The sequence below is a fragment of the Aquarana catesbeiana genome, linkage group LG10, assembly GCF_042186555.1.
Source record: "Aquarana catesbeiana isolate 2022-GZ linkage group LG10, ASM4218655v1, whole genome shotgun sequence".
Classification (NCBI taxonomy): Eukaryota; Metazoa; Chordata; class Amphibia; order Anura; family Ranidae; genus Aquarana; species Aquarana catesbeiana.
Window position 1 is genome coordinate 4,484,163 of NC_133333.1, and position 21,388 is coordinate 4,505,550.

The 21,388-nt window shown below is 45.8% G+C and overlaps 1 protein-coding gene across 14 annotated transcripts in view; it reads left to right on the forward strand.

The window, feature by feature from the left end:
* The window catches only part of UBR4 (ubiquitin protein ligase E3 component n-recognin 4), a 110,591-nt gene that overhangs the window by 73,457 nt on the left and 15,746 nt on the right, over nt 1-21,388 (forward strand). For 10 of the 14 annotated variants that reach the window (XM_073601517.1, XM_073601520.1, XM_073601521.1 and 7 more), the window contains 26 exons: nt 82-250; nt 420-564; nt 2,412-2,497; nt 3,533-3,620; nt 4,361-4,554; nt 6,186-6,425; nt 6,516-6,654; nt 7,234-7,359; nt 7,444-7,572; nt 7,676-8,019; nt 8,108-8,198; nt 8,377-8,461; nt 8,725-8,852; nt 10,477-10,606; nt 12,122-12,279; nt 12,405-12,514; nt 13,795-13,936; nt 14,913-14,994; nt 15,211-15,384; nt 16,273-16,394; nt 16,528-16,725; nt 16,942-17,022; nt 17,127-17,214; nt 19,249-19,379; nt 19,510-19,617; nt 19,705-19,824. In XM_073601517.1, the coding sequence (XP_073457618.1) occupies nt 82-250; nt 420-564; nt 2,412-2,497; nt 3,533-3,620; nt 4,361-4,554; nt 6,186-6,425; nt 6,516-6,654; nt 7,234-7,359; nt 7,444-7,572; nt 7,676-8,019; nt 8,108-8,198; nt 8,377-8,461; nt 8,725-8,852; nt 10,477-10,606; nt 12,122-12,279; nt 12,405-12,514; nt 13,795-13,936; nt 14,913-14,994; nt 15,211-15,384; nt 16,273-16,394; nt 16,528-16,725; nt 16,942-17,022; nt 17,127-17,214; nt 19,249-19,379; nt 19,510-19,617; nt 19,705-19,824 (3,608 nt within the window). The remainder of the gene's footprint in view (nt 1-81; nt 251-419; nt 565-2,411; nt 2,498-3,532; nt 3,621-4,360; nt 4,555-6,185; nt 6,426-6,515; nt 6,655-7,233; nt 7,360-7,443; nt 7,573-7,675; nt 8,020-8,107; nt 8,199-8,376; nt 8,462-8,724; nt 8,853-10,476; nt 10,607-12,121; nt 12,280-12,404; nt 12,515-13,794; nt 13,937-14,912; nt 14,995-15,210; nt 15,385-16,272; nt 16,395-16,527; nt 16,726-16,941; nt 17,023-17,126; nt 17,215-19,248; nt 19,380-19,509; nt 19,618-19,704; nt 19,825-21,388) is intronic. The other 4 variants (XM_073601518.1, XM_073601522.1, XM_073601529.1 and 1 more) reach the window with 1 other exon arrangement.

Genomic DNA, 21,388 nt, shown 5'->3' on the forward strand with positions numbered 1-21,388 from the left:
AGGTCTCATGGAGGTTAAACATGAGGCTGGGGCATTCCTGACATTTGACCCAGTCTCAAGAAACTTTTTGTGTCTTTTCAGGCGAGGGCTCCAACAGCCAGGAAGAGCAGCTGTGCACCGCTCTTGTTAATCAGCTAAATAAATTTGCTGATAAGGAGACATTGATTCAGTTCCTCCGCTGCTTCCTCCTCGAGTCAAACGCTTCGTCTGTACGCTGGCAGGCTCACTGCTTAGCTTTGCATATCTACAGGTCAGTAAGCTTCATATTGGTCCAGTTCAGAGATTGTCCGTTTTTTGTCTTTTGATATATTGAGTAACGCTCAGGGGAATGCATGTTGTTCCAGCTCCTTGTAGTCACTTTTATAAAGTGAAGTAGCTTTTACTGTATTTATTTATTTATTTTTTTTTTTGTTCCCCAGAAATTCCAACAAGGCACAACAGGAGCTTCTCCTGGACCTGATGTGGTCCATTTGGCCGGAGCTTCCAGCCTACGGACGCAAAGCTGCCCAGTTTGTTGATCTCCTCGGATATTTCTCACTGAAGACACCGCAGACAGAGAAGAAGGTAAGAACGTTTACTGGGAGTCCTCTGAGAGTTTCTATGTCTTTAAATGTACAGTCTGAGTAGAGCTGCACAATTAATCGTTAAAAAATCGTGATCTCGATTCAACCCCCCTGACGATCTCTTTTGCGGAGTTTGCCGATTCTTTCATATAACAAGTGGAGAAACTTTTCTGCTCACTCAGCTGTCAAAAGAAAACATCCAGGCAGTCTGCCAAGTTTTTAACATGAAACATTGTAACTAACTCTTCCTTCTTAGATCAAAGAGATAAACTTCTGTGTGTAAAGAAAAAATATGGGCAGTCTGCCAAGATTTTAACAAAGTGTAAATGCAGGAAGTTTAACCACTTAAAGTCTAAATCTTTTTCTGACATTTGTCTCATAGTTAAAGTCAATATTTTTAACTAGAAAATTACTTGGAACCCCCAAACATTATATATACTTTAGCTGAGACACTAGGGAACAAAATGTCAATTGCTGCTGCAATATTTTATGTCACACTGTATTTGCCCAGCGGTCTTTCAAACGCAATTTTTTTGGAAAAAATACACTTCAATGAATAAAAACAAAACAGCCCAATTTTTTTGTTTTACTGTGAAAGATGTTACGCCGAGAGAATCGGGATCTATCTTCTAAGCAAAAAGAATCGTGATTCTCATTTTGGCCAGAATCGTGCAGCTCTAATTCTGAGACCCTTTTTTATTTCCTGCAGGTAGATAAACCAATATGGACTGGGACTTTCAAGGCATTCCAACCAACACCTAAATAGCGGAATAAAATACAAAAATTTTTTTGAAGCTCCTTTGTAAAATAGATTAAAAACCACGTAGGTTGCTGCACAAGCAAATGGTGATTAAAATATCTGCGTACAATATTCTCCTATGCCAATGCGTTCCAAGATTCCTCTCTTCTTCAAGGGAGCGGAGAGTCTGTGCAAACTGAAAAGAAGGTAAAAATACCATTATTTGCAACAACTTGATTATAAATAATTTGTATTTTTGTCCACCTTTCAGCTTGCACAGACTCTCCTTCTCCTCTCTCTTGAAAAGAGTCATCTCAAAACTCGTTGGCATATGAGAATATGGTACCCAAATATTTTGATCACCATTTGCTTATGCAGCAACCTATATGGTTTTGCATGTATTTTACAATGGGTATGCCTTGTTGTTGGAATGCCTTGAAAGTCCCACTCCATGTTGGTTTATCTCTATCTGTATATTTAAGGATGTTTGACATGCACTATGTAAAGAAGTGGAATCACTTTCACTTGTGTAACTCAATAAACACCTGTCTCGGCATCACAGCACTATGGTAATTGCAATATGTAATTAGAACAGGACATGTTGACAGCTTTTTACCCTTTTTATTAGGTTCTTGAAGAAGCAACATCTGCTCTGATACAATATATGACACCAAAGGGATAGGATTAAAGTCCAAGCCCCCCTCGCCTTTATTCATAAACATTCTGTGATGCCTCATGGTCATATTTACCTCTTCTCCAGTGCTGGGCTTTACTCGTTGATCCAAACAGTTCCATTCTCTGCATTGTTATACTTTGATTTTAGTAGAGTTGGGGGAGAGAAGAACAGCACAACTAGCAATACATTGGCTGGATATAGTCAAAAGACTGCATGAGTATGTCATTGTGGAGGCTTAAGACCGAAATAGGGAACAGATCCTTCTAAAGAAACAATACTCATATGGTCACCAAGAGGCAACATTGACTTGATGGCACCTAGGTCCTGTTGAATGTGACTAGTTACAGCTAGTAATACAGTAAGAAAAACAGTGTTAAATGTTTCATTTTGAACAAAATTTACAACATTTTTTTTTTTCTTTTTTTTTCTGCAGTTTAAGGAATATTCTCAAAAGGCCGTTGAGATTCTCCGAACCCAGAACCACATCCTAACCAACCACCCCAACTCCAATATATACAAGTAAGCAATGCTTAGTTCCTAAGCCTGGTACACACCGAGTTTCTTTCGCTGGGTTGAACAAATAAAAAAACTCTGCTCCAGCTGGAGCCATTGTACTAACGATCCAATGTTAGTACAGCGATCTCCCCCACTGAGTTATTATTCTCTGACAGGGGGACGCCTTCCCCCACCAGAACACTGCGGTCAGCACACTTAGCCATTGGCTAAGAGCGCTGATTGGTATCTGGTCGGCTGCTGGTTTTCCCAGGATGCTCGTCCAACAGAAGCCAGCTAAAAGGCCGGTGTTCTGCCGAGAAAGGTCCCCCATCGGATAGTGTCCACCCTGTACTGCGCAGGCGCAGCGCTTGCGCAGTACGGAGGATAAAGGAGACGCCGAAAGTGTCCGAACATGAACAGCTGTTCACGGCGCCTGCGCAATTAACACTACATTGTGCCACACGCTCCCGATGCTCGTGCAACTCTGCAAGGGGCGGGTGTAGGGACGGATGCATACAGAAGATGGCCAGAGCTCATACGATTGGGGTGGATTTCATGAACATGCAAAACCCACCCTTCAATTGTTTAAACACGCCCCACAAAGATCCTCCCCTTTGAGAAATCCACCCACCTCGTATGAGCTCTGGCCATCTTCTGTATGCATCCGCCCCTTGCAGAGTTGTACGAGCATCGGGAGCGTGTGGCACAATGTAGTGTTAATTGCGCATGTGCCGTATACAGCTTATGACAGCTGTTCATGTTCCGAGACTTTCGGCGTCTCCTTTGTCCTCTGTACTGCGCAAGCGCTGCGCCTGCCTAATACGGGGCGGACACTATCCCATGGGGGGCAGTTCTCGACAGGACACCGGCTTCTGTCGGACTGGCTCCTATACACATGGCTTGAATGTCAGATGTTTTTTTTATTGAACCGGCTGATGTTGCCCGCCATGCTGCTCATCTGTATGGGGTTTGACTCTGAACTTGCACAGCAGGGAGTTTGTGATAAAAGTTGGTCTTTTGTGTCCATTTGGCAATTCATTGGTCCATTTTACCTTTCAGCACCCTCTCTGGCTTGGTGGAGTTTGACGGTTATTACCTGGAAAGTGACCCGTGTCTTGTTTGTAACAATCCCGAGGTTCCGTTTTGTGTAAGTATAATCTATACTGTCGATAACCTGACCCTCCCTTTTTTTATATGGTGTGTTAGAAGAAACCACCAATAACGGGCAAGATTTTCTGTGCAGGGTTTCTAATGAACCAGTCATTGTTGGGGATGGGGAATATTGTACATAGGTCATATGGTTTTAATTTTTAGCATTTTGTGGGAAATGTTCAGTTAAACTTAACTCCATGTCAAACGACTAAATACACAGATACAATGCATAAATGGGGGACAAAGGATTTTTTATTTCTGAGATTTACACAGCTCTGCCAGATAGATGACTTTTTTTCATTCAACACAATTGATTGACCCCTAGTCCTTCCCCCAACCCTCTCCCAGTGATGCTGTACTGGGCACTGCAATAGGCCAAGGCCAATAAACTGCAATATCAAGTCGAATTCATGTACCAAAACGGCTTGCATTAATAGAATATGTATAATGATTAATTAACGAACACTATTTGAATCTGTGGCTTTTTATATCTACTTTAAATTTGTAGCTTTTGTTTTTTAGGAATTAGTCCTACTAATTCTCATACTCTAAATATGTATGGATACTGGAGGGCCCCTTGTGACAGCCACACCAAGGTCCTAATTCATGCATAAAAAGCTGGCAGATATGGGAATATATATCCTGTGTGCATCACTCCAAAGCTGACATGTTTGGTTTGTGCTGACTTTTTGGGGAAATTATTTGAGTAAACGTCTGTTTTTTATATCTGAACAGAACATCAAGCTGTCCTCCATTAAAGTGGACACCCGCTATACCACCACACAGCAAGTGGTCAAACTCATAGGCAGCCACACTATCAGCAAAGTGACTGTGAAGATCGGAGACTTAAAACGCACCAAGATGGTACGAACTATCAACTTGTATTACAACAACCGGACTGTCCAAGCAATCGTGGAGCTCAAGAACAAGTGAGACTTCTAAAAGCATTTGTTTTGTGTGACGAGGGAACGACTGTGGTAAAGTGTTTAAAGGGCAGTATGATTGTAGACGCTCTGAACAAGGTGGCGACTGTTGCAAAGACCATACTTGTTGTAAAACCGGCCATGGACAGAATGTTTTTCTTTTCTGCAACCTGCTCGATTTCCCCCTTAACACAGTCAGTGTTAATGGGAGAATCCCTCCCGTGGAGCCATTATGTTCTCCAGTCTGGGGGAGCCGTCCCCGCCAGGAGAGCACCGTGATTACTGCTAGCGGCTATAATAGCATGTAAAAACCAACAGGTGGATTGTACCCAAGTTGATCAATCGATCAGCTTGGGTACATTCAGCCTTGCCCATACATGGTTCAATTTTCAGCCGGTCCCTGCCGAGCTGGCCGAGATTCAAACCGTCTATGGCCGGCATAAAGAACAAGAGTGGAGGGGACTGGGTGTATAGAGTGGTGCATTCTTGAATGAGCGAGTGGGCATGGAGCAGGGTCCTCCTGGAGGTGGCGAGGGTGGAGCAGGGTGCTCCTGGAGGTGGCGAGGGTGGAGCAGGGTGCTCCTGGAGGTGGCGAGGGTGGAGCAGGGTGCTCCTGGAGGTGGCGAGGGTGGAGCAGGGTGCTCCTGGAGGTGGCGAGGGTGGAGCAGGGTGCTCCTGGAGGTGGCGAGGGTGGAGCAAGGGTGCTCCTGGAGGTGGCGAGGGTGGAGCAGGGTGCTCCTGGAGGTGGCGAGGGTGGAGCAGGGTGCTCGTGGAGGTGGCGAGGGTGGAGCAGGGTCCTCGTGGAGGTGGCGAGGGTGGAGCAGGGTCCTCGTGGAGGTGGCGAGAATGGAGCAGGGTCCTCGTGGAGGTGGCGAGGGTGGAGCAGGGTCCTCGTGGAGGTGGCGAGGGTGGAGCAGGGTCCTCGTGGAGGTGGCGAGGGTGGAGCAGGGTCCTCGTGGAGGTGGCGAGGGTGGAGCAGGGTCCTCGTGGAGGTGGCGAGGGTGGAGCAGGGTCCTCGTGGAGGTGGCGAGGGTGGAGCAGGGTCCTCGTGGAGGTGGCGAGGGTGGAGCAGGGTCCTCGTGGAGGTGGCGAGGGTGGAGCAGGGTCCTCGTGGAGGTGGCGAGGGTGGAGCAGGGTCCTCGTGGAGGTGGCGAGGGTGGAGCAGGGTCCTCGTGGAGGTGGCGAGGGTGGAGCAGGGTCCTCGTGGAGGTGGCGAGGGTGGAGCAGGGTCCTCGTGGAGGTGGCGAGGGTGGAGCAGGGTCCTCGTGGAGGTGGCGAGGGTGGAGCAGGGTCCTCGTGGAGGTGGCGAGGGTGGAGCAGGGTCCTCGTGGAGGTGGCGAGGGTGGAGCAGGGTCCTCGTGGAGGTGGCGAGGGTGGAGCAGGGTCCTCGTGGAGGTGGCGAGGGTGGAGCAGGGTCCCTGTGGAGGTGGCGAGGGTGGAGCAGGGTCCCCGTGGAGGTGGCGAGGGTGGAGCAGGAGCTTTTGGTGCTTGTGAGGGATGGAGTAAATGAGGTGTGGGGCTGGGGCCTTTTTGAATAAAGTAGGGATTCTAATGCGAGCCTCCCAGCTTTTTGCCTGTTCTGCTTTTACAAAAGGAATTGCTTAGTAATTTGGCCCCGTCTTCCTTCACCTTGGCAGGCCTGCTCGCTGGCACAAAGCTAAAAAGATTCAGCTGACTCCTGGACAGACAGAGGTGAAGATTGACCTTCCGCTCCCCATTGTTGCCTCCAACTTGATGATCGAGTTTGCAGATTTCTATGAGAACTACCAGGCGTCATCAGAAACTCTGCAGTGCCCACGCTGTAGTGCTTCAGTGCCAGCCAATCCCGGCGTCTGTGGAAACTGTGGAGAGAATGTGTACCAATGCCACAAGTGCAGGTCAGTGCCCAGCCTGCCACCATGCAGCCCTTGCTGTGTCTTCTGCTGCTCTTTGTACAAATGTTTAGTCTGTCTCTCTCCTCTTTTTAGATCCATTAACTACGATGAAAAAGATCCGTTTTTGTGCAACGCTTGCGGCTTCTGCAAGTATGCCCGTTTCGACTTCATGTTGTACGCCCGGCCCTGCTGTGCTGTAGACCCCATTGAAAATGAGGAGGATCGGAAAAAGGTCAGTTCTTGGCTCACTTGCCCATGAATTGCAGATAGATGCTACTGTGCAAACAGAGCAGAGAGGGAAGAAAATCGGTTCCGTCATCTTCGAATTATTGAGAGCGGATTTGAAAATCTACAGTGGAATTTTGCTTATTGGCTGCTAAAATTAAAGCCTTAAAGGTAAAAAATGTTTCGGTGTCAGCATCACCCACTCAGCCCCACTTTACTTACCTGAGACCAGCGCCCTGCACGTCAGTTTCTCCCCTCACTCTCGCTGGCTTTGCTGGTGCACGGGGAGCCGTTGGCTCCCAGTGCTGTCAATCAAAGCCAGTGACGACGGAGCAGGGGGGGGCAGGGCCGAGTCCCTCTGTGTCAATGGACGCTTTAGAGTGACTTCGGTGCCCCCACTGGACAGAGGGGAGGGGCCAGGAGCGCCGGCAGGGGCACCCGAAAAGAGGAGGTTCCTGGACGCTCTGTGCGATTCCATTGCACAGAGTAGGTAAGTATAGACATGTTTTTGTTTTAAAAAAAAAAAAAATTTAAAAATGTACCGTTACAAACCCTTTAATATTAATTAAATCTTTTCGCTTTTTAGGCTGTGACAAACATTAACACTCTGCTGGACAAAGCTGACCGCGTCTATCATCAGCTGATGGGCCACCGACCGCAGCTGGAGAATCTTCTGTGTAAAGTCAATGAAGCGGCTCCTGAGAAGCCCCAGGTAGGTTTCCTACTGGCTGACCACATGTATGGCACTACGTTGGCTTCCCAGGGGATTGGTCTTGATTTGCACTCTGTCGCTCAGGATGATTCAGCCAACGCCGGAGGGATTAGCTCCACCTCTGCCAGCGTGAATCGTTATATACTGCAGCTGGCTCAGGAGTACTGTGGGGACTGCAAGAACTCGTTTGATGAGCTTTCCAAGATCATACAGGTAATACGAACGTGAATTAAGCATTGAGGATTCCATGTACTAAAAGAAGTTGTCATTTATTCCCCCCATGCCCCAATCTGATGCCTGTGTTTTTGCTTTTTAGAAAGTCTTTGCCTCTCGGAAGGAGCTTTTGGAATATGATTTGCAGCAGAGAGAAGCTGCCACCAGGTCCTCGCGCACCACCGTGCAGCCTACGTTCACCGCCAGCCAATACAGAGCCTTGTCTGTTCTCAGCTGCGGTCACACCTCCTCCACTAAGTGTTACGGCTGTGCTTCCGCTGTTACCGAGCACTGCATCACACTTCTCCGCGCCTTGGCCACCAATAGCACCATACGCCACATCCTGGTATCCCAGGGCCTCATCCGGGAACTGTTCGACTACAATCTCCGCCGCGGCCCGGCAGCCATGCGAGATGAGGTGCGCCAGGTCATGTGCCTCCTTACCAGGTAAGCTCATTCTCCCCCAGGGCCCTCTAGATATTATGATGTCATAATGATGTAAGCCATTGCCTTACTCTTGTGCTTCACCTTAAAGGGACAATCCAGAAGCCACTCAGCAGATGAATGATTTGATCATTGGGAAAGTATCGACGGCGCTTAAAGGACACTGGGCCAATCCAGACCTGGTAAGAATGGACTTTTCCCCCCCTCTTGAATTTCATCGGCCATGAGCGTTTGATCCTACGCTATACTCTTACCTTATTGAAAATTGTTGGCAGACTAAGACTTATAAAGAATTGAACTGATTTGAATACTTGTATACACAAGAATTTGTTTTCATTGATCCAAATCCTTGTGTTCCAGGCCAGCAGTCTGCAATACGAGATGCTGCTCCTCACAGACTCCATCTCCAAGGAGGATAGCTGCTGGGAGCTCCGCCTTCGTTGTGGTGAGTTTACATCCCAGTACAATGATAAAGGGAAGCCCTCTGTGTCGGGAAATATTTATAATACTTTGGGAGTATTGCTTATCTAGAACAAACCCCTGCTAATGGCACCACATTTAATGCAGTGCTGCTATTTAGGTAATTGAATCCTTCAGGAAGATGAATCCTGTGCTTTTTCAATGCAGGGCATAGCAATAGGTTCATTTTATTTTCACATTAATATTTGTCATACAAATTTGTCTGAGCCTTCTCTTTCTCCGCTGCAGCTCTCAGTCTCTTCCTGATGGCCGTGAACATTAAGACTCCAGTGGTGGTGGAGAATATCACTTTAATGTGTCTAAGGATCCTGCAAAAGCTTATTAAACCACCAACACCAACTAGCAAGAAGAATAAGGTAAAATCCTTTTATACACCCAACAACCCTTGTATACGGACCATTGTGCATTTATCCCTTACAGAGACAATATAATTTTATCTATTCGGGGCAATGTGGTAATGCCCCCTGATAGCTCAATTCTACCCCCCATATATCCCAGTCATCAATCTGTAATCCCTCATCACCTCTGTGCTGTATAAGAGTAACGCAGCTTGGCTTCTGGGGGTGGGTGTGTGTGTGTGTGTGTGTGTGTGTTTGCGCGCATGTGTGCACGTGTCTCCTTCCTTTCCAAGTGACAGTGCTTATATCCATTGCCAGACTTGAACTTTGTTGCGTAGGGCAAGGCAGTGTCTTCATCCACCAGGGTTGCTTGCAGTGAGGGTACATGGATGGGTAAGTATACTTTGCTGGTGGGTGGGCTTTCGTGTGGTGTGTTCCTTTAAGTACATACCACTGTTCTACCATTTATCCCTTATACACAGGCTGTTACAGAGTGTCGTGTATATTCTCTACTCATCCTTGGAATTTTGATTTGGTCTCGCCAAACACTGGCCAGAGGTAGTTTATTATATTGTAACCCCACCAGAAATTAAACTCAAAACATGATTGGATTCTCTGGTTAATAAAAAAGTGATTGTAAAGCTACAAAGAAAAAGAGGGGACACTCAGAGAAATACAGGTAAGGGGGCTGCGCACCCCACAAGATGCATGAAAAAAACGAAGAACCCCCCTGACGGGGCTTTAATGCAGCCAATGATATGTAATTCAAAAAAGTGATGGAATGGTCAAATATAGTTTTTATTGGTACAAAGGTTATAAAAAGTGATAACTTCTGACATTAAAAGTCAAGACATGAGCTGTGGTACAAAAATTGTTAAAAAGCCGGCAACAGTATACAGTACAGTATAACCAAAGCAACAAGATCAAAAATTTGTTATTGATGTACTGACGCGTTTCGACCCCAATGGGTCTTCTTCGGAGGACAGATGATTAACCGCTGCAAAAAATGTAAGCGTGTATCACAATCTTTTAATACAGCACAAGACAAAACAAAGAATATGGAGTACATTAAATTTATGTATATGCGTAAACATCTTCATGTGTGGTTTTTTTTTTTTTTTTTTTTTTTTTTTTTTTTAAATAACGAACATGTCATACTTGCCTGCTCTGCACATAATTTGATTGACCGCAGTAGGAGCCAATGGCTGCCGCTGCAATCCATCTGCCCAGTGAGGAGGGAGAGAGCCGCTGCTCTCGTGCACAGCACTAGACTGAGAATGGGCCTAGGTAAGTATAAGGGGGGCTGGGGGGATCCTCTGGCACTGAAGATTTTTTACCTTTAATTCATGGCATGCATTAGGGTAAAAAATAAAAAAACCCTTGGGGCTTTTCAACCACTTTAACAGTTTCCCTTTCCAGTGTAAATGTGGTACTCTGAGGATTCATAAATAATCCCCAAAGAACTTGCTAGACATCTTCCTCAAGTCACACACACTCAGCTGTTTCTCTGACTTTACTCCCCACCATTTATTTTAAAAGCACTAACTTTGTTCAATTGTTCATCATATCGGTACAGATGTCACGTCTTCCATTCAATGTTGCATTTATTTTTAACTTCCCATCCTGTTGTCTCTCATCGCAGGATATTCCAGTTGAAACTCTGACCACAGTGAAGCCGTACAGCAATGAGATCCATGCGCAGGCACAGCTCTGGCTCAAGAGAGATCCCAAAGCATCATATGAGGCCTGGAAGAAGTGTCTACCCTCCAGAGGTATCGCTCCCGGTCTTTACCTTTTTGTTGCTCTTCCCTACTGATTGTTGCCAGGTCCGCGCTAAAGAACATTCTGTAGCAACCGAGCTTCTTTTACAATAAAACCCAAAAGTGCAGCGCCTATGACTTGAGGTACATATGAGAAGAATATTATACAGTGCTAACATGAAAATATCCGTGCTTTAAATGCAAACAAAGTTCTACATGATCAAAAGTTTTGTAAAGAGTCCCACAACAGAAACGAGATGTCAGGCGTGACTTGTGATCTATATAGCAAAAGGAAGAGGCATATCCTAAAATAAAGACTTCCGAAATCTATAAGTTCACACCATTTTGTGAATCATCCCAGTGGATAAAAGGTGGGAGCTTGCCAGATTCCAGTTAGTCTCATTAAAGAGAGGTCAGAGTGACGTTTTGTAAATAGATGTGATGGCTTTACAAGGCCTCCGGTCCGACCACTAGGATCATGACAAGGTAGTGTGTGTCACAACAAATGCTGGGCGTTGAAGCTCCATACACAGATGTTGCCTTAAAAGAATAGAGCTCGCTCTATAGTGTAAATTAAAAAAAACAGCAAACTTTTAATAAAAAATCCACTTACAATGGATAATGGTTAAATAAACATTCTGAACTGTGCAGACTCATGTCTTTGCCACAAGCAGGATGGCTGCGGCTGGTTGGTGCATGTCCAGTGGTGTGTGTTTTGGCTCCACCCTACGCGTTTCGTCATACAAGACATCATCAGGGATTTGTATTTAAAGCACAGATATTTTCATGTTGGCACTGTATAATCTTCTCACATGTATCTTAACTCATAAGCGCTGCACTTTGGATTTTTATTGTATGTATGCCTTATATTCGGGTATTGTGACAACAGTGTGTATATGTATATATTATAGTGTGTGTGTGTGTGTATATATATATATATATATATATATATATATATATATATATATATATATATATATATATATATATATATATATATATATATATATATATATATATATATATATATATATATATATATATATAATATTCATTCATTTTTGGCCATTCAGTGCGGTAAACTTTTCACCTGTCATTCGTGGCAAGATGTGTCTAAGGACTTTTTGTCTTATTGGATATATATCCAATTACAAAAATGTCATAAGGTTTAACATGGTAAAGAGAAGAAAGGCCAAAGATTGTTTTGGGTCACAGGAGTGCAATTAGTTCTGCAGATTTGACATCACAGAGCCGCTCCAGATCCTGATGGGTATCCCGACAATAATGGCTTTATGGGTTGGCCCCCTGAACGGTGATTATTATGCTGATTCCTTGTTCAGTGAGGAGGAAAAAGGCAGAAAGGTGACACTACTGAACCAGGTCAATGAATGGCTAATTCAGATGTCGCTGTGCAGTGCGTATCGTGTGTAAATCGCAGGACTGGCTGCAAAGAATTACAAATCCATTGAAAGTGTGTTAAACTTTTAGCTTTAATGGTTCCTTTCTGGCTGCAATTTTCTTTCAAAGGTATTGACAACACTGGAAAAACCCTGAGCAAAGCAGACCTGAGGCAGCTGTACCTGCAGGAGAAATACTCATGGAAGTGGAAGCAATTCCTGAGCAGGAAAGGGAAGAGGCCGACTCCTGTGGATCTTAAACTTGGACATAACAACTGGCTGAGACAGGTGAGCGCCCCATGTTCCTCCAGTATCTGTCGCTATTACTGATGTATGAGTGCAATGGCTTTTCTGTTCTGTACAGATCTCTGCAGCCATATGTACAGATTCAGGCTTTTCTTCTTACTATGCAGGTGTTGTTCACCCCGGCCACCCAGTCAGCAAGACAGGCCGCCTGCACCATCGTTGAGGCCCTGGCTACTTTCCCGAGCCGCAGACAACAAGTCCTGGATCTTCTTACCAGGTCAGCATGTCCCTGATTGTCAGCAAAAGTAATACAAAAAAAAACTGTACATAGTTTTGTAAGATGAAGGAAATTGCCGTAGGACCCCTCCCCCCATTCACACCTGTCACCCCCTCCCCCCATTCACACCTGTCACCCCCCCCCCTCCCCCCATTCACACCTGTCACCCCCCCCCCTCCCCCCATTCACACCTGTCACCCCATCCCCCCCATTCACACCTGTCACCCCATCCCCCCCATTCACACCTGTCACCCCATCCCCCCCATTCACACCTGTCACCCCCTCCCCCCATTCACACCTGTCACCCCCTCCCCCCATTCACACCTGTCACCCCCTCCCCCCATTCACACCTGTCACCCCCTCCCCCCATTCACACCTGTCACCCCCCCCCCCCCCCTCCCCCCATTCACACCTGTCCTCCCTTAAACTCTACTCCGTTTTGCCACACTAGTTTGAAATTCCTACTTCACTCACAAAGGCCATTGTGGTTATTTTTCTAGATGAGTATACAGTATTTACATATAATTTAGAAATACAAACTGTGGACTCTTACCATTAAGAACCCCTTCCTTTTACATACTGGGCAACATCATGGTCCCAAGTACCGGGACACTGCTAAACCTGCCCATGGTCCTCCCATTTGTCTGCACACTTTCCAGGTGGACATGCTCAAATCGCATTCAGTTTATATTTTGCTCCCACCCAGACTCCGCCTCTAAATATGTGGGTAGGACCCACTCGTGGCCCTGATTCCTGCAAATTAAATGCCTTTTAAGTTAAGCATGTGCAGTAATCCAAATAAGGTTGACGCTGTGATCCCCAGACATGACTTGGGACACATCGGCAGTACTATGTCAACAAATCTGGGGTAGTTGGCATCTATACTGTGCCGAATATAAAATTCTTTCCTCCATTTTATTACTGGCATTCTACAAAGGACAAAGGCACATGCACTGTGTATGGATTTCTCCAATCCCTATTTAAGATGTGTTTATAGAGATTACTTATTTACAGACCGGTGACAAGTTTATCATGTAAACCTTTTAGTGTGTATTTAAGCTGAAGAAGTGAGGACCGCTTTTATTTAGGTGTCTGATAGTCTGCCTGTTGTGACTGGCTCAATTCCCCTTTTTCTAGTTCAGGTTAGAGCAAGAAAAGAAATGGGGTGCTACAGGCGATGCGTTTTCATCTTCACTCCTCAACAGCTCCTGAAATTTGTCATTTTTGTCCTTTGTGCCTATAGACAAGCTAAGTTATGGTTCTCTTTTTCTGTCGTTTAGCTATTTGGACGAGCTGAGTGTGGCTGGCGAATGCGCAGCGGAGTATCTGGCCTTGTATCAGAAACTCATCAAGCCGGCTCATTGGAAGGTGTATCTCGCTGCCCGGGGCGTCCTGCCTTATGTCGGAAATCTTATCACCAAGGTAATGGCATTTGGGCAGTAAATAGTCTGGAGGTTTATTTTAAAGCTGAAAGTGCTTCTAAGAGCCCTTGCACACTAGGGCGGTTTGCAGGCGCTATTACGCTAATAATAGCCCCTGCAAACCGCCCCGAAAGTGCCGCTGCATGTATTCCTGTGTGAAAGCCCCGAGGGCTTGCACACTGGAGCGATGCGCTGGCAGGACGGTAATAAAAGTCCTGCTAGCAGCATCTTCGGAGCGGTGAAGGAGCGTTGTGTATACCGCTCCTTTACCGCTCCTGCCCATTGAAATCAATGGGACGGCGCGGCTATACCGCCGGCAATGCGCCTCTGCAGAGGCGCTTTGCGGTGGTTTTTAACCCTTTCTCGGCCGCTAGCGGGGGGTAAAACCGCCCCGCTAGCGGCCGCATACCGACGGTAAAATGCCGCTATTAATAGCGGCGTTTTACCGCCGACGCCGCCCCCGCCCCAGTGTGCAAGGGCTCTTAAGGCAGAAGGTTTTTACCTTATTGCATTATTTGCATTAAAGCGGAGTTCCGCTTAAAAAAAAATAAATGAATAAATAAAATTATGTCAGCAGCTACAAATATTGCAACTGCTGACTTTTACTAATTAAACACTTACCTGTCCCAGGGTCCAGCGATGTGGGGGAAGCCCCACTCAGCTCCCCCTTCTCTCTGCGGAGCCGGCATTGTCACTGTGGGCGCCCGGCTGTGGTTTCACAGCCAGGCACGCACTGCATGAGCCGTGCTGTGACTGGCCGGGAAATCATCTGGGACCTGTGACGTGACCCAGATGATTGCCGAGAAGGAGGGGGGAGAGGCTCCTGCTGCTGTTTGAGAGCCACTGCTGTCATGCACTTCACTGGCTAGAGATGGGGGGGTAGCACCCAGAAAATCTTTAACCTTTAGAACCACTTAAGTACAGAGCCAGATTACAGGTATGAATAAGTAATACCGGTGTTCTTTGTTTACTTACAGGAAATCGCACGATTGTTAGCGCTGGAGGAGGCAACTCTCAGTACAGACTTGCAGCAGGGCTACGCCTTGAAAAGCCTCACAGGTAAGACCGTTTATGTATGGTACCACTTTAAAATCTACAGATCTCTCCTATCTTCTCCTTTTGGATCTCTTTACTACTGACATTTAACTGGGAAGTGCCTCCTTCCCACCAAAACACCCTTTTTCTTGAGGTGTCACAGTGGGAGCCCCATAATTGATACCTTTGCTCAGTCATGTGCTATTCCCTCAACAAATAAATACTCTCTTCTGTTTTCAGGCCTTTTATCCTCGTTTGTGGAAGTTGAGTCCATTAAGCGTCATTTCAAGAGTCGCCTGGTGGGAACGGTTCTGAACGGCTACCTGTGTCTGAGGAAACTGGTGGTGCAGAGGACCAAACTTATCGATGAGACGCAGGATATGTTGCTGGAGATGCTGGAAGACATGACAACAGGTGATATTCCGTCCATTCTCTGCATGGTGTCAGCCTTTGTAGATCATTATATAAAAAAAAGTATAGCGCTAAACATACCAAAATGGAACACCATAGATGTGGTGGGCCAAGGTATGTCAAAACAAATGGTAAGTGCTATGACACAAAGTAATAATATTCAAAACCTCGTGAGGATATGAAAAACAATGCAAAACAATAATAGTGTATAGTGACTATAACATGATAGAGTCCAAACACTGAAAAAAAAAAAGAAGTATGAATGAACTTCATAGAAATTGTATCCAATCAGATGGCTGTAATAAAGTCCTCAGTGACAAATGAAGGGATGATGTAGACAAGAAGATGTGTGGCACATCCAAAACGGGATGGACGTTCATCTAATGGAAGGTTGTAGATAAATACTTCTTACCAGATAAGGTGGACCCACCTGTCATACGACAGTGGGTCAATCGGCTTATGTTGGCCAAAAGCCAGATGCTCATCGGTAGTACCAACTCAGAGGTAGACGGAGCCTGTAGAGAGATCACTCTGGAAGCAGACGTTGAATCGATCAGCAAGTATGGATCCAGTTATGGCAACCAAATATCTAGAACTCAGACAGGTCCTCCAAGCAGGTAAAGATTGGACCTCAAGAGGGTCCGGGTAGAGGACCAGTGACAAATGGAAAGTTGTCACGTTAAAACCCTAAATGTTATACATGTGACAGTTGTCCATTATCATTAGTGAAATCCAAAGTCACCCTCAAGTCGCACCTATCCAAAGTTGTGTCGAAGTTGCACTCCAAAGTAGCGCGACTTGGAGTTCTATATTTCTTTGTAGATCATTGCAGTGTGGTTGATTTTATCTGGTGTTTGATGGAGGTATTGTTCCATATTGTCTTCTCTGCAGGTACCGAATCTGAAACCAAGGCTTTCATGGCTGTTTGTATTGAGACCGCCAAACGATACAGCCTTGACGATTACAGGACTCCCGTTTTTATATTTGAAAGGCTGTGCAGCATCATTTACCCGGTGAGTGTTGGTGCAATCCTGGTTCACTTCTGCTGGGCTTTACAACATTGTAATGCAGTGGGCTGGGGGCATGTTTGGGGCTCCATCATACATCAATGGTGTAATGTTGCCACGTGTTGTGTTCTAATTTCAGGAGGAGAACGAAGTTACCGAGTTCTTTGTGACCCTGGAGAAAGATCCCCAGCAGGAAGACTTCCTGCAGGGCCGAATGCCAGGAAATCCCTACAGCAGCAATGAGCCGGGCATTGGACCTCTAATGAGGGACATCAAGAATAAGATTTGCCAGGACTGTGACCTTGTGGCCCTATTGGAAGATGACAGTGGGATGGAGGTGAGTGTGGAATCCTAGCAGAGGCTACCTTCCCATATAGCGAAGACTTGTGCTGTGTTGGCAATACTATTGAATATGAGGTGCTATAAATTAGTCATTGTAAATGGTATTGGATTTATTTTTACAAAGCCTAATATATTTCCTAGAAATGTCTTCTAAAATAGACCTTGTGCTGTAAAATGGAGGTGAACTGCACTTTGCATCTCTCTATTGCAGTTGCTGGTGAATAACAAGATTATCAGTCTGGATCTCCCTGTAGCCGAGGTGTACAAGAAGGTTTGGTGCCCAACTAATGAGGTACAAGTCATTGTCCTGAATTTACTTCTTCTCATTACAACTGAATGTATTGTGACCTGTGTGAGTGATGCTTTGTTCCTCTGACCTGTTGTCTTCTCCATCAGGGGGAACCTATGAGAATAATCTATCGAATGAGAGGACTTCTGGGTGATGCCACAGAGGAGTTCATTGAGTCTCTTGACTCCACTACAGGTATAACAGAACACAAGGGATCCTGGTGTATAGAATGCTGGCACCGGAAATGTTTTATGCCCCATTTTCTTCCTGCCAACACCTTTTTTTTTTTTTTTTTTTTTTTTTTTTATTTGAGCGTTTGCTTTGGTCATGTCACCTAAATGCCCTTTCTCTGGGGTGGGTCCTGAATGTTGCAGAGAACAGCTCCTTTCTTACATGGCACTGCTCTCTGCATTCCTTTCCTGTGAGCCAAAGGTGGCATGAAGACATACCCCCAAGGGGAAGGGTACATGACTGCCTGGGCTCACAGGAGGTAGACTTGTGCTGGATCAGAGAGTGTTGAAGTATGCAGGTTGAGTATTGCAGCAAAAGTTGCTTTTTTCTCAATCCTGCTGCAGGACTATTCATTATGCAGTTGTATCTAGCTGCATTTAGGCTTTAAAGCTGAACTCCAGGAATTTAGCTACTTTGTAAAAACTGCAGGCATATCATGAGTTAAGTCCAACGAGGTACCTGCTGCTTTGTAGACGTCTCTATTAATTTATATCCGGCCGGTTTATTGTTCTCCAGGAAGATAACTTCCTGAGCTCTGATGCTGCTTGATGTGATCTCAGCAGCTCCAAGAGCAGAGTTGCTGGAACTGCTGTGCCCACCCCTTCCCTCCTGCCCTTTCAGAGAAGCCTTTGTAGTATGAGAACTCATTCACAAAAATACAAAAGCTTCTGTGAATGGGCAGCAGAGGGGTGGGGCGCGCATAGCTTCTCTCCTCTCCCAGCCGGAGTGTGTCCTCCAGGAGTGCAATAAACCTGTTACATATAGGTAAGAAGTCCCAAAGGTGTCATGCACCTAATTGGACTTAAAGTATTTGTTAACCCCCCCAAAAAAAATAAATAGATCCTGGTCCCTTAAAGCAGATTACACAGCACAGTGCTTGTGCTGTGTAATATGCCCCCCTCTAAAAATGTAAAAAAAAAAAAAAAAAAACTGAATCTGCTACTTCCTGTATGTCCTCTTTAAACAGACCACGATAACCAGGGCTGCTCCACCTGATCACTGTGGTCAAAGTGCCTCCCTCCGTCATACGCTGCCCTGCTCCCCCCCCCCCCCCCCTTCCCTTGCTGCCTGTCATCTCCCTCTCTGTCTGTCTCCAGCCTGGCCCCTCTAAAAAAAAAAAAGGCTGGCATAGCACACTGTAAATTTTTAAAAACGAGTTCTAAATAATGAATTTCAGCTGTCTTCAGGGTGGCCACGTGACTTGCCGCCGCTTTACAGCTCTGTTGGATGGCTTAGCTGGCATAGTCTTATATAAGTGCCATAACAAACACTTTAACTCATAGTGTGCCTGCAGTTTTTGCAAAGTTTCTGAATTCTTGGAATTCAACTTTTAGCTCTTCTAAACCAACGTCAGAAGCCATTCCTTTTAGCTGTTATTTACCCAGAAGTGCTCCTAAGATACCAAATACCAGGTGGCAGGATAAGGCTTCGTCCAGGGACCTGCTGCTTCCCTGATTTCTCCCTGGGGTCAGCTGGGGATGAGATCTTCATAAGGTAGCCAATCCTTGCTGCTACCTTACTGTATCTGCGTCCCTGACCACAGCTAACGCCCTGGAGCTTCAGGAAAGCAGCCATCTGCTGGTGATTGAATGGAGCCAAATACTAGCAGTTAGGCCTGGTTCACACCTAATTCAGGTTGCAGCTTCTATATTCCAGGTGCGTTTTGAGTTTTTCAATACACTTTTTGATCCATTAAAGTTTATGGAACCAAAAACCAGAGAAAAGTCCCTGGCACTTTCCATAAAATGCACTACATCCATAGGAAACCATGTTAAATGGACTGTAGTGTGTTTCTGCAAAACTGAAAACACACTAAAAAATGCATAGGTGTGAACCATGCCTCAAGGTTGGTATATGGAGGGGTCTTGGTGGTGCTTTTCAGTCACTAGCTGCAAGAAAGTGGAAATAAACCATTGCTGGTCTAGGCCTGCTTTATTAGCTCTGCTTTGTCTGCGTGCAGTAAATGTGATTTTACAAAGCATTTCAATATCCTGCCAGCAGACGAGGAGGAAGATGAAGAGGAAGTGTACAAAATGGCTGGAGTGATGGCGCAGTGTGGAGGACTGGAGTGCATGCTAAACCGCCTGGCTGGCATCAAGGACTTTAAACAGGGCCGTCACCTTCTGACCGTGAGTCTGATTTATATGTAAAGAGCGCTGCATGCTGGTAGCTTTTGAAGGCCTCAGACAGGTTCTCTTTCTGTACAGCTCCTCCTTGTGGTTGTGTCTGGTCACTGACATCTGTTGTGTTTTTTTCCAGGTTCTTCTCAAACTCTTCAGTTACTGTGTGAAGGTTAAAGTGAACCGGCAGCAGCTGGTGAAGCTGGAGATGAACACCTTGAATGTCATGTTAGGAACTCTCAATCTGGTAAGGTTCTTCCAGCGTTGTGATTGGTATTTGTTATCTGTAATTGTTGACTTCTGTGGGCTGAGCCTTTTTCTCTCTCTTCTCCAGGCCTTGGTGGCGGAGCAGGAGAGTAAGGACAGCGGAGGAGCTGCCGTGGCTGAACAAGTCTTGAGTATAATGGAGATCATACTGGATGAGTCCAACGCTGAGCCACTAAGTGAAGACAAGGTGAGACCACAGTCCTGTGACTCCAACATTTCCATATTGAAAAAAACCTGCCTTATAGTCCTGATGACGAAAAAGATGTTTAGACAGCTCAAAAAATAAACTCATTAAGATTTCTTTCCATTTATGAAGCTTAAAAGAGAACTATGAGATTTGTGTTTATTGAACCACTACCCGCCTGCCAGCCATCAAATGACGGCTGGGCGGCGCGGCTCTCGTTCTGGCTGGACGTCATATGACGGCCCTCCAGAATGACCGCTCTCGCTTGCCTGTAGGGGCGCGCATCGCGGCGATCAGTGGTCTGATCACGATGTAAACAGGAAGCCATTGATTGGCTCTCCTCTACTCGCATCTGTCAGACGTGAGTTAGGAAAAGCCGATCGACTGCTCTCCTGACGGGGGTCTGTGCTAATGGTTTATCAGCGCAGCCCTCCCTTGGGTGCTCACCCAGGACCACCAGGGATTGGCACCACACTGGACCACCAGGTATGCCACCCTAGACCACCAGGCAGCTGCCAATCAGTGCCCATCCCTAATGCCTGCCGGTGCTGCCTATCAATGCTGCCCATAAGTACCCATCAGTGTTGCCTATCGGTGCCCATCACTGTCACCCATGAGTGCCATCAGTGCCGCCCATCGTCGGTGCCTGTCAGTGCCACCTCGGTGCCGCCTTATCAGTGCTCATCAGCGAAGGAGAAAACTAACCTATTTACAAAATTTCATAGCAGAATAGAAACTTTTTTTTTTTTTTCAAAATTTTAGGTCTTTTTATTTTTCGCTAAATAAAAAAAAAAAAAAAAAATTGCAGAGGTGGTCAAATACCACCAAAAGAAAATTTCATTTGTGGGAACAAAATGATAAAAATTCTGTTTGGGTACAGTGTAGCATGACCGCGCAATTTTAATTTAAACAGCGATGAAAGCTGAAGATTGGCCTGGGCAGGAAGGGGGTGTAAGGGCCCGGAATTGAAGTAGTTAAGAATCATACTTACCTAGGTGGATGCAGCATTTGTCGTCCACACACACACACACACACACACACACACACACACACACACACACACACACCCAGCTCTAACACTGAGAATCGAGAGATCAAACTCCACCGATCGCTCGGTTCTCAGGGCTCCCTGAGCGGAGAGTCGGTTACTGTTACCGGCTCTCTGCACTCCCCCCCCGCACTCACTGGGGCACTGAGCTGTGGAGGGGGCAGGAGCGGCCGGCTCAGGCTTTCAGCGGCTCGCTAAGAGGCTGAACCGAGTGACAGTCCAGAAATATGGGTGGATCCCAACCATATGGTTGCAATCTTTCCTAAACCCCTAAAAGCTTCTCTCAAAAAAATTAAAGAATTCACTTGCATTTTCAAAATAAAAACTGCAGAGAAAAAAAGAAAAACTTATAAATGCACTACAATTCAACCAGAGGTATCCTTAAAAAATGTTTACGCTCAAGGCATGTAAAGACAGCATAGATATGGTAAGTCTCACAGTGGCCGCACACTTATCAATATGGTAAACTTATAATTCGTTTTGAATAAGCCCTGGTTCACACAATGCGATTTCACAGTT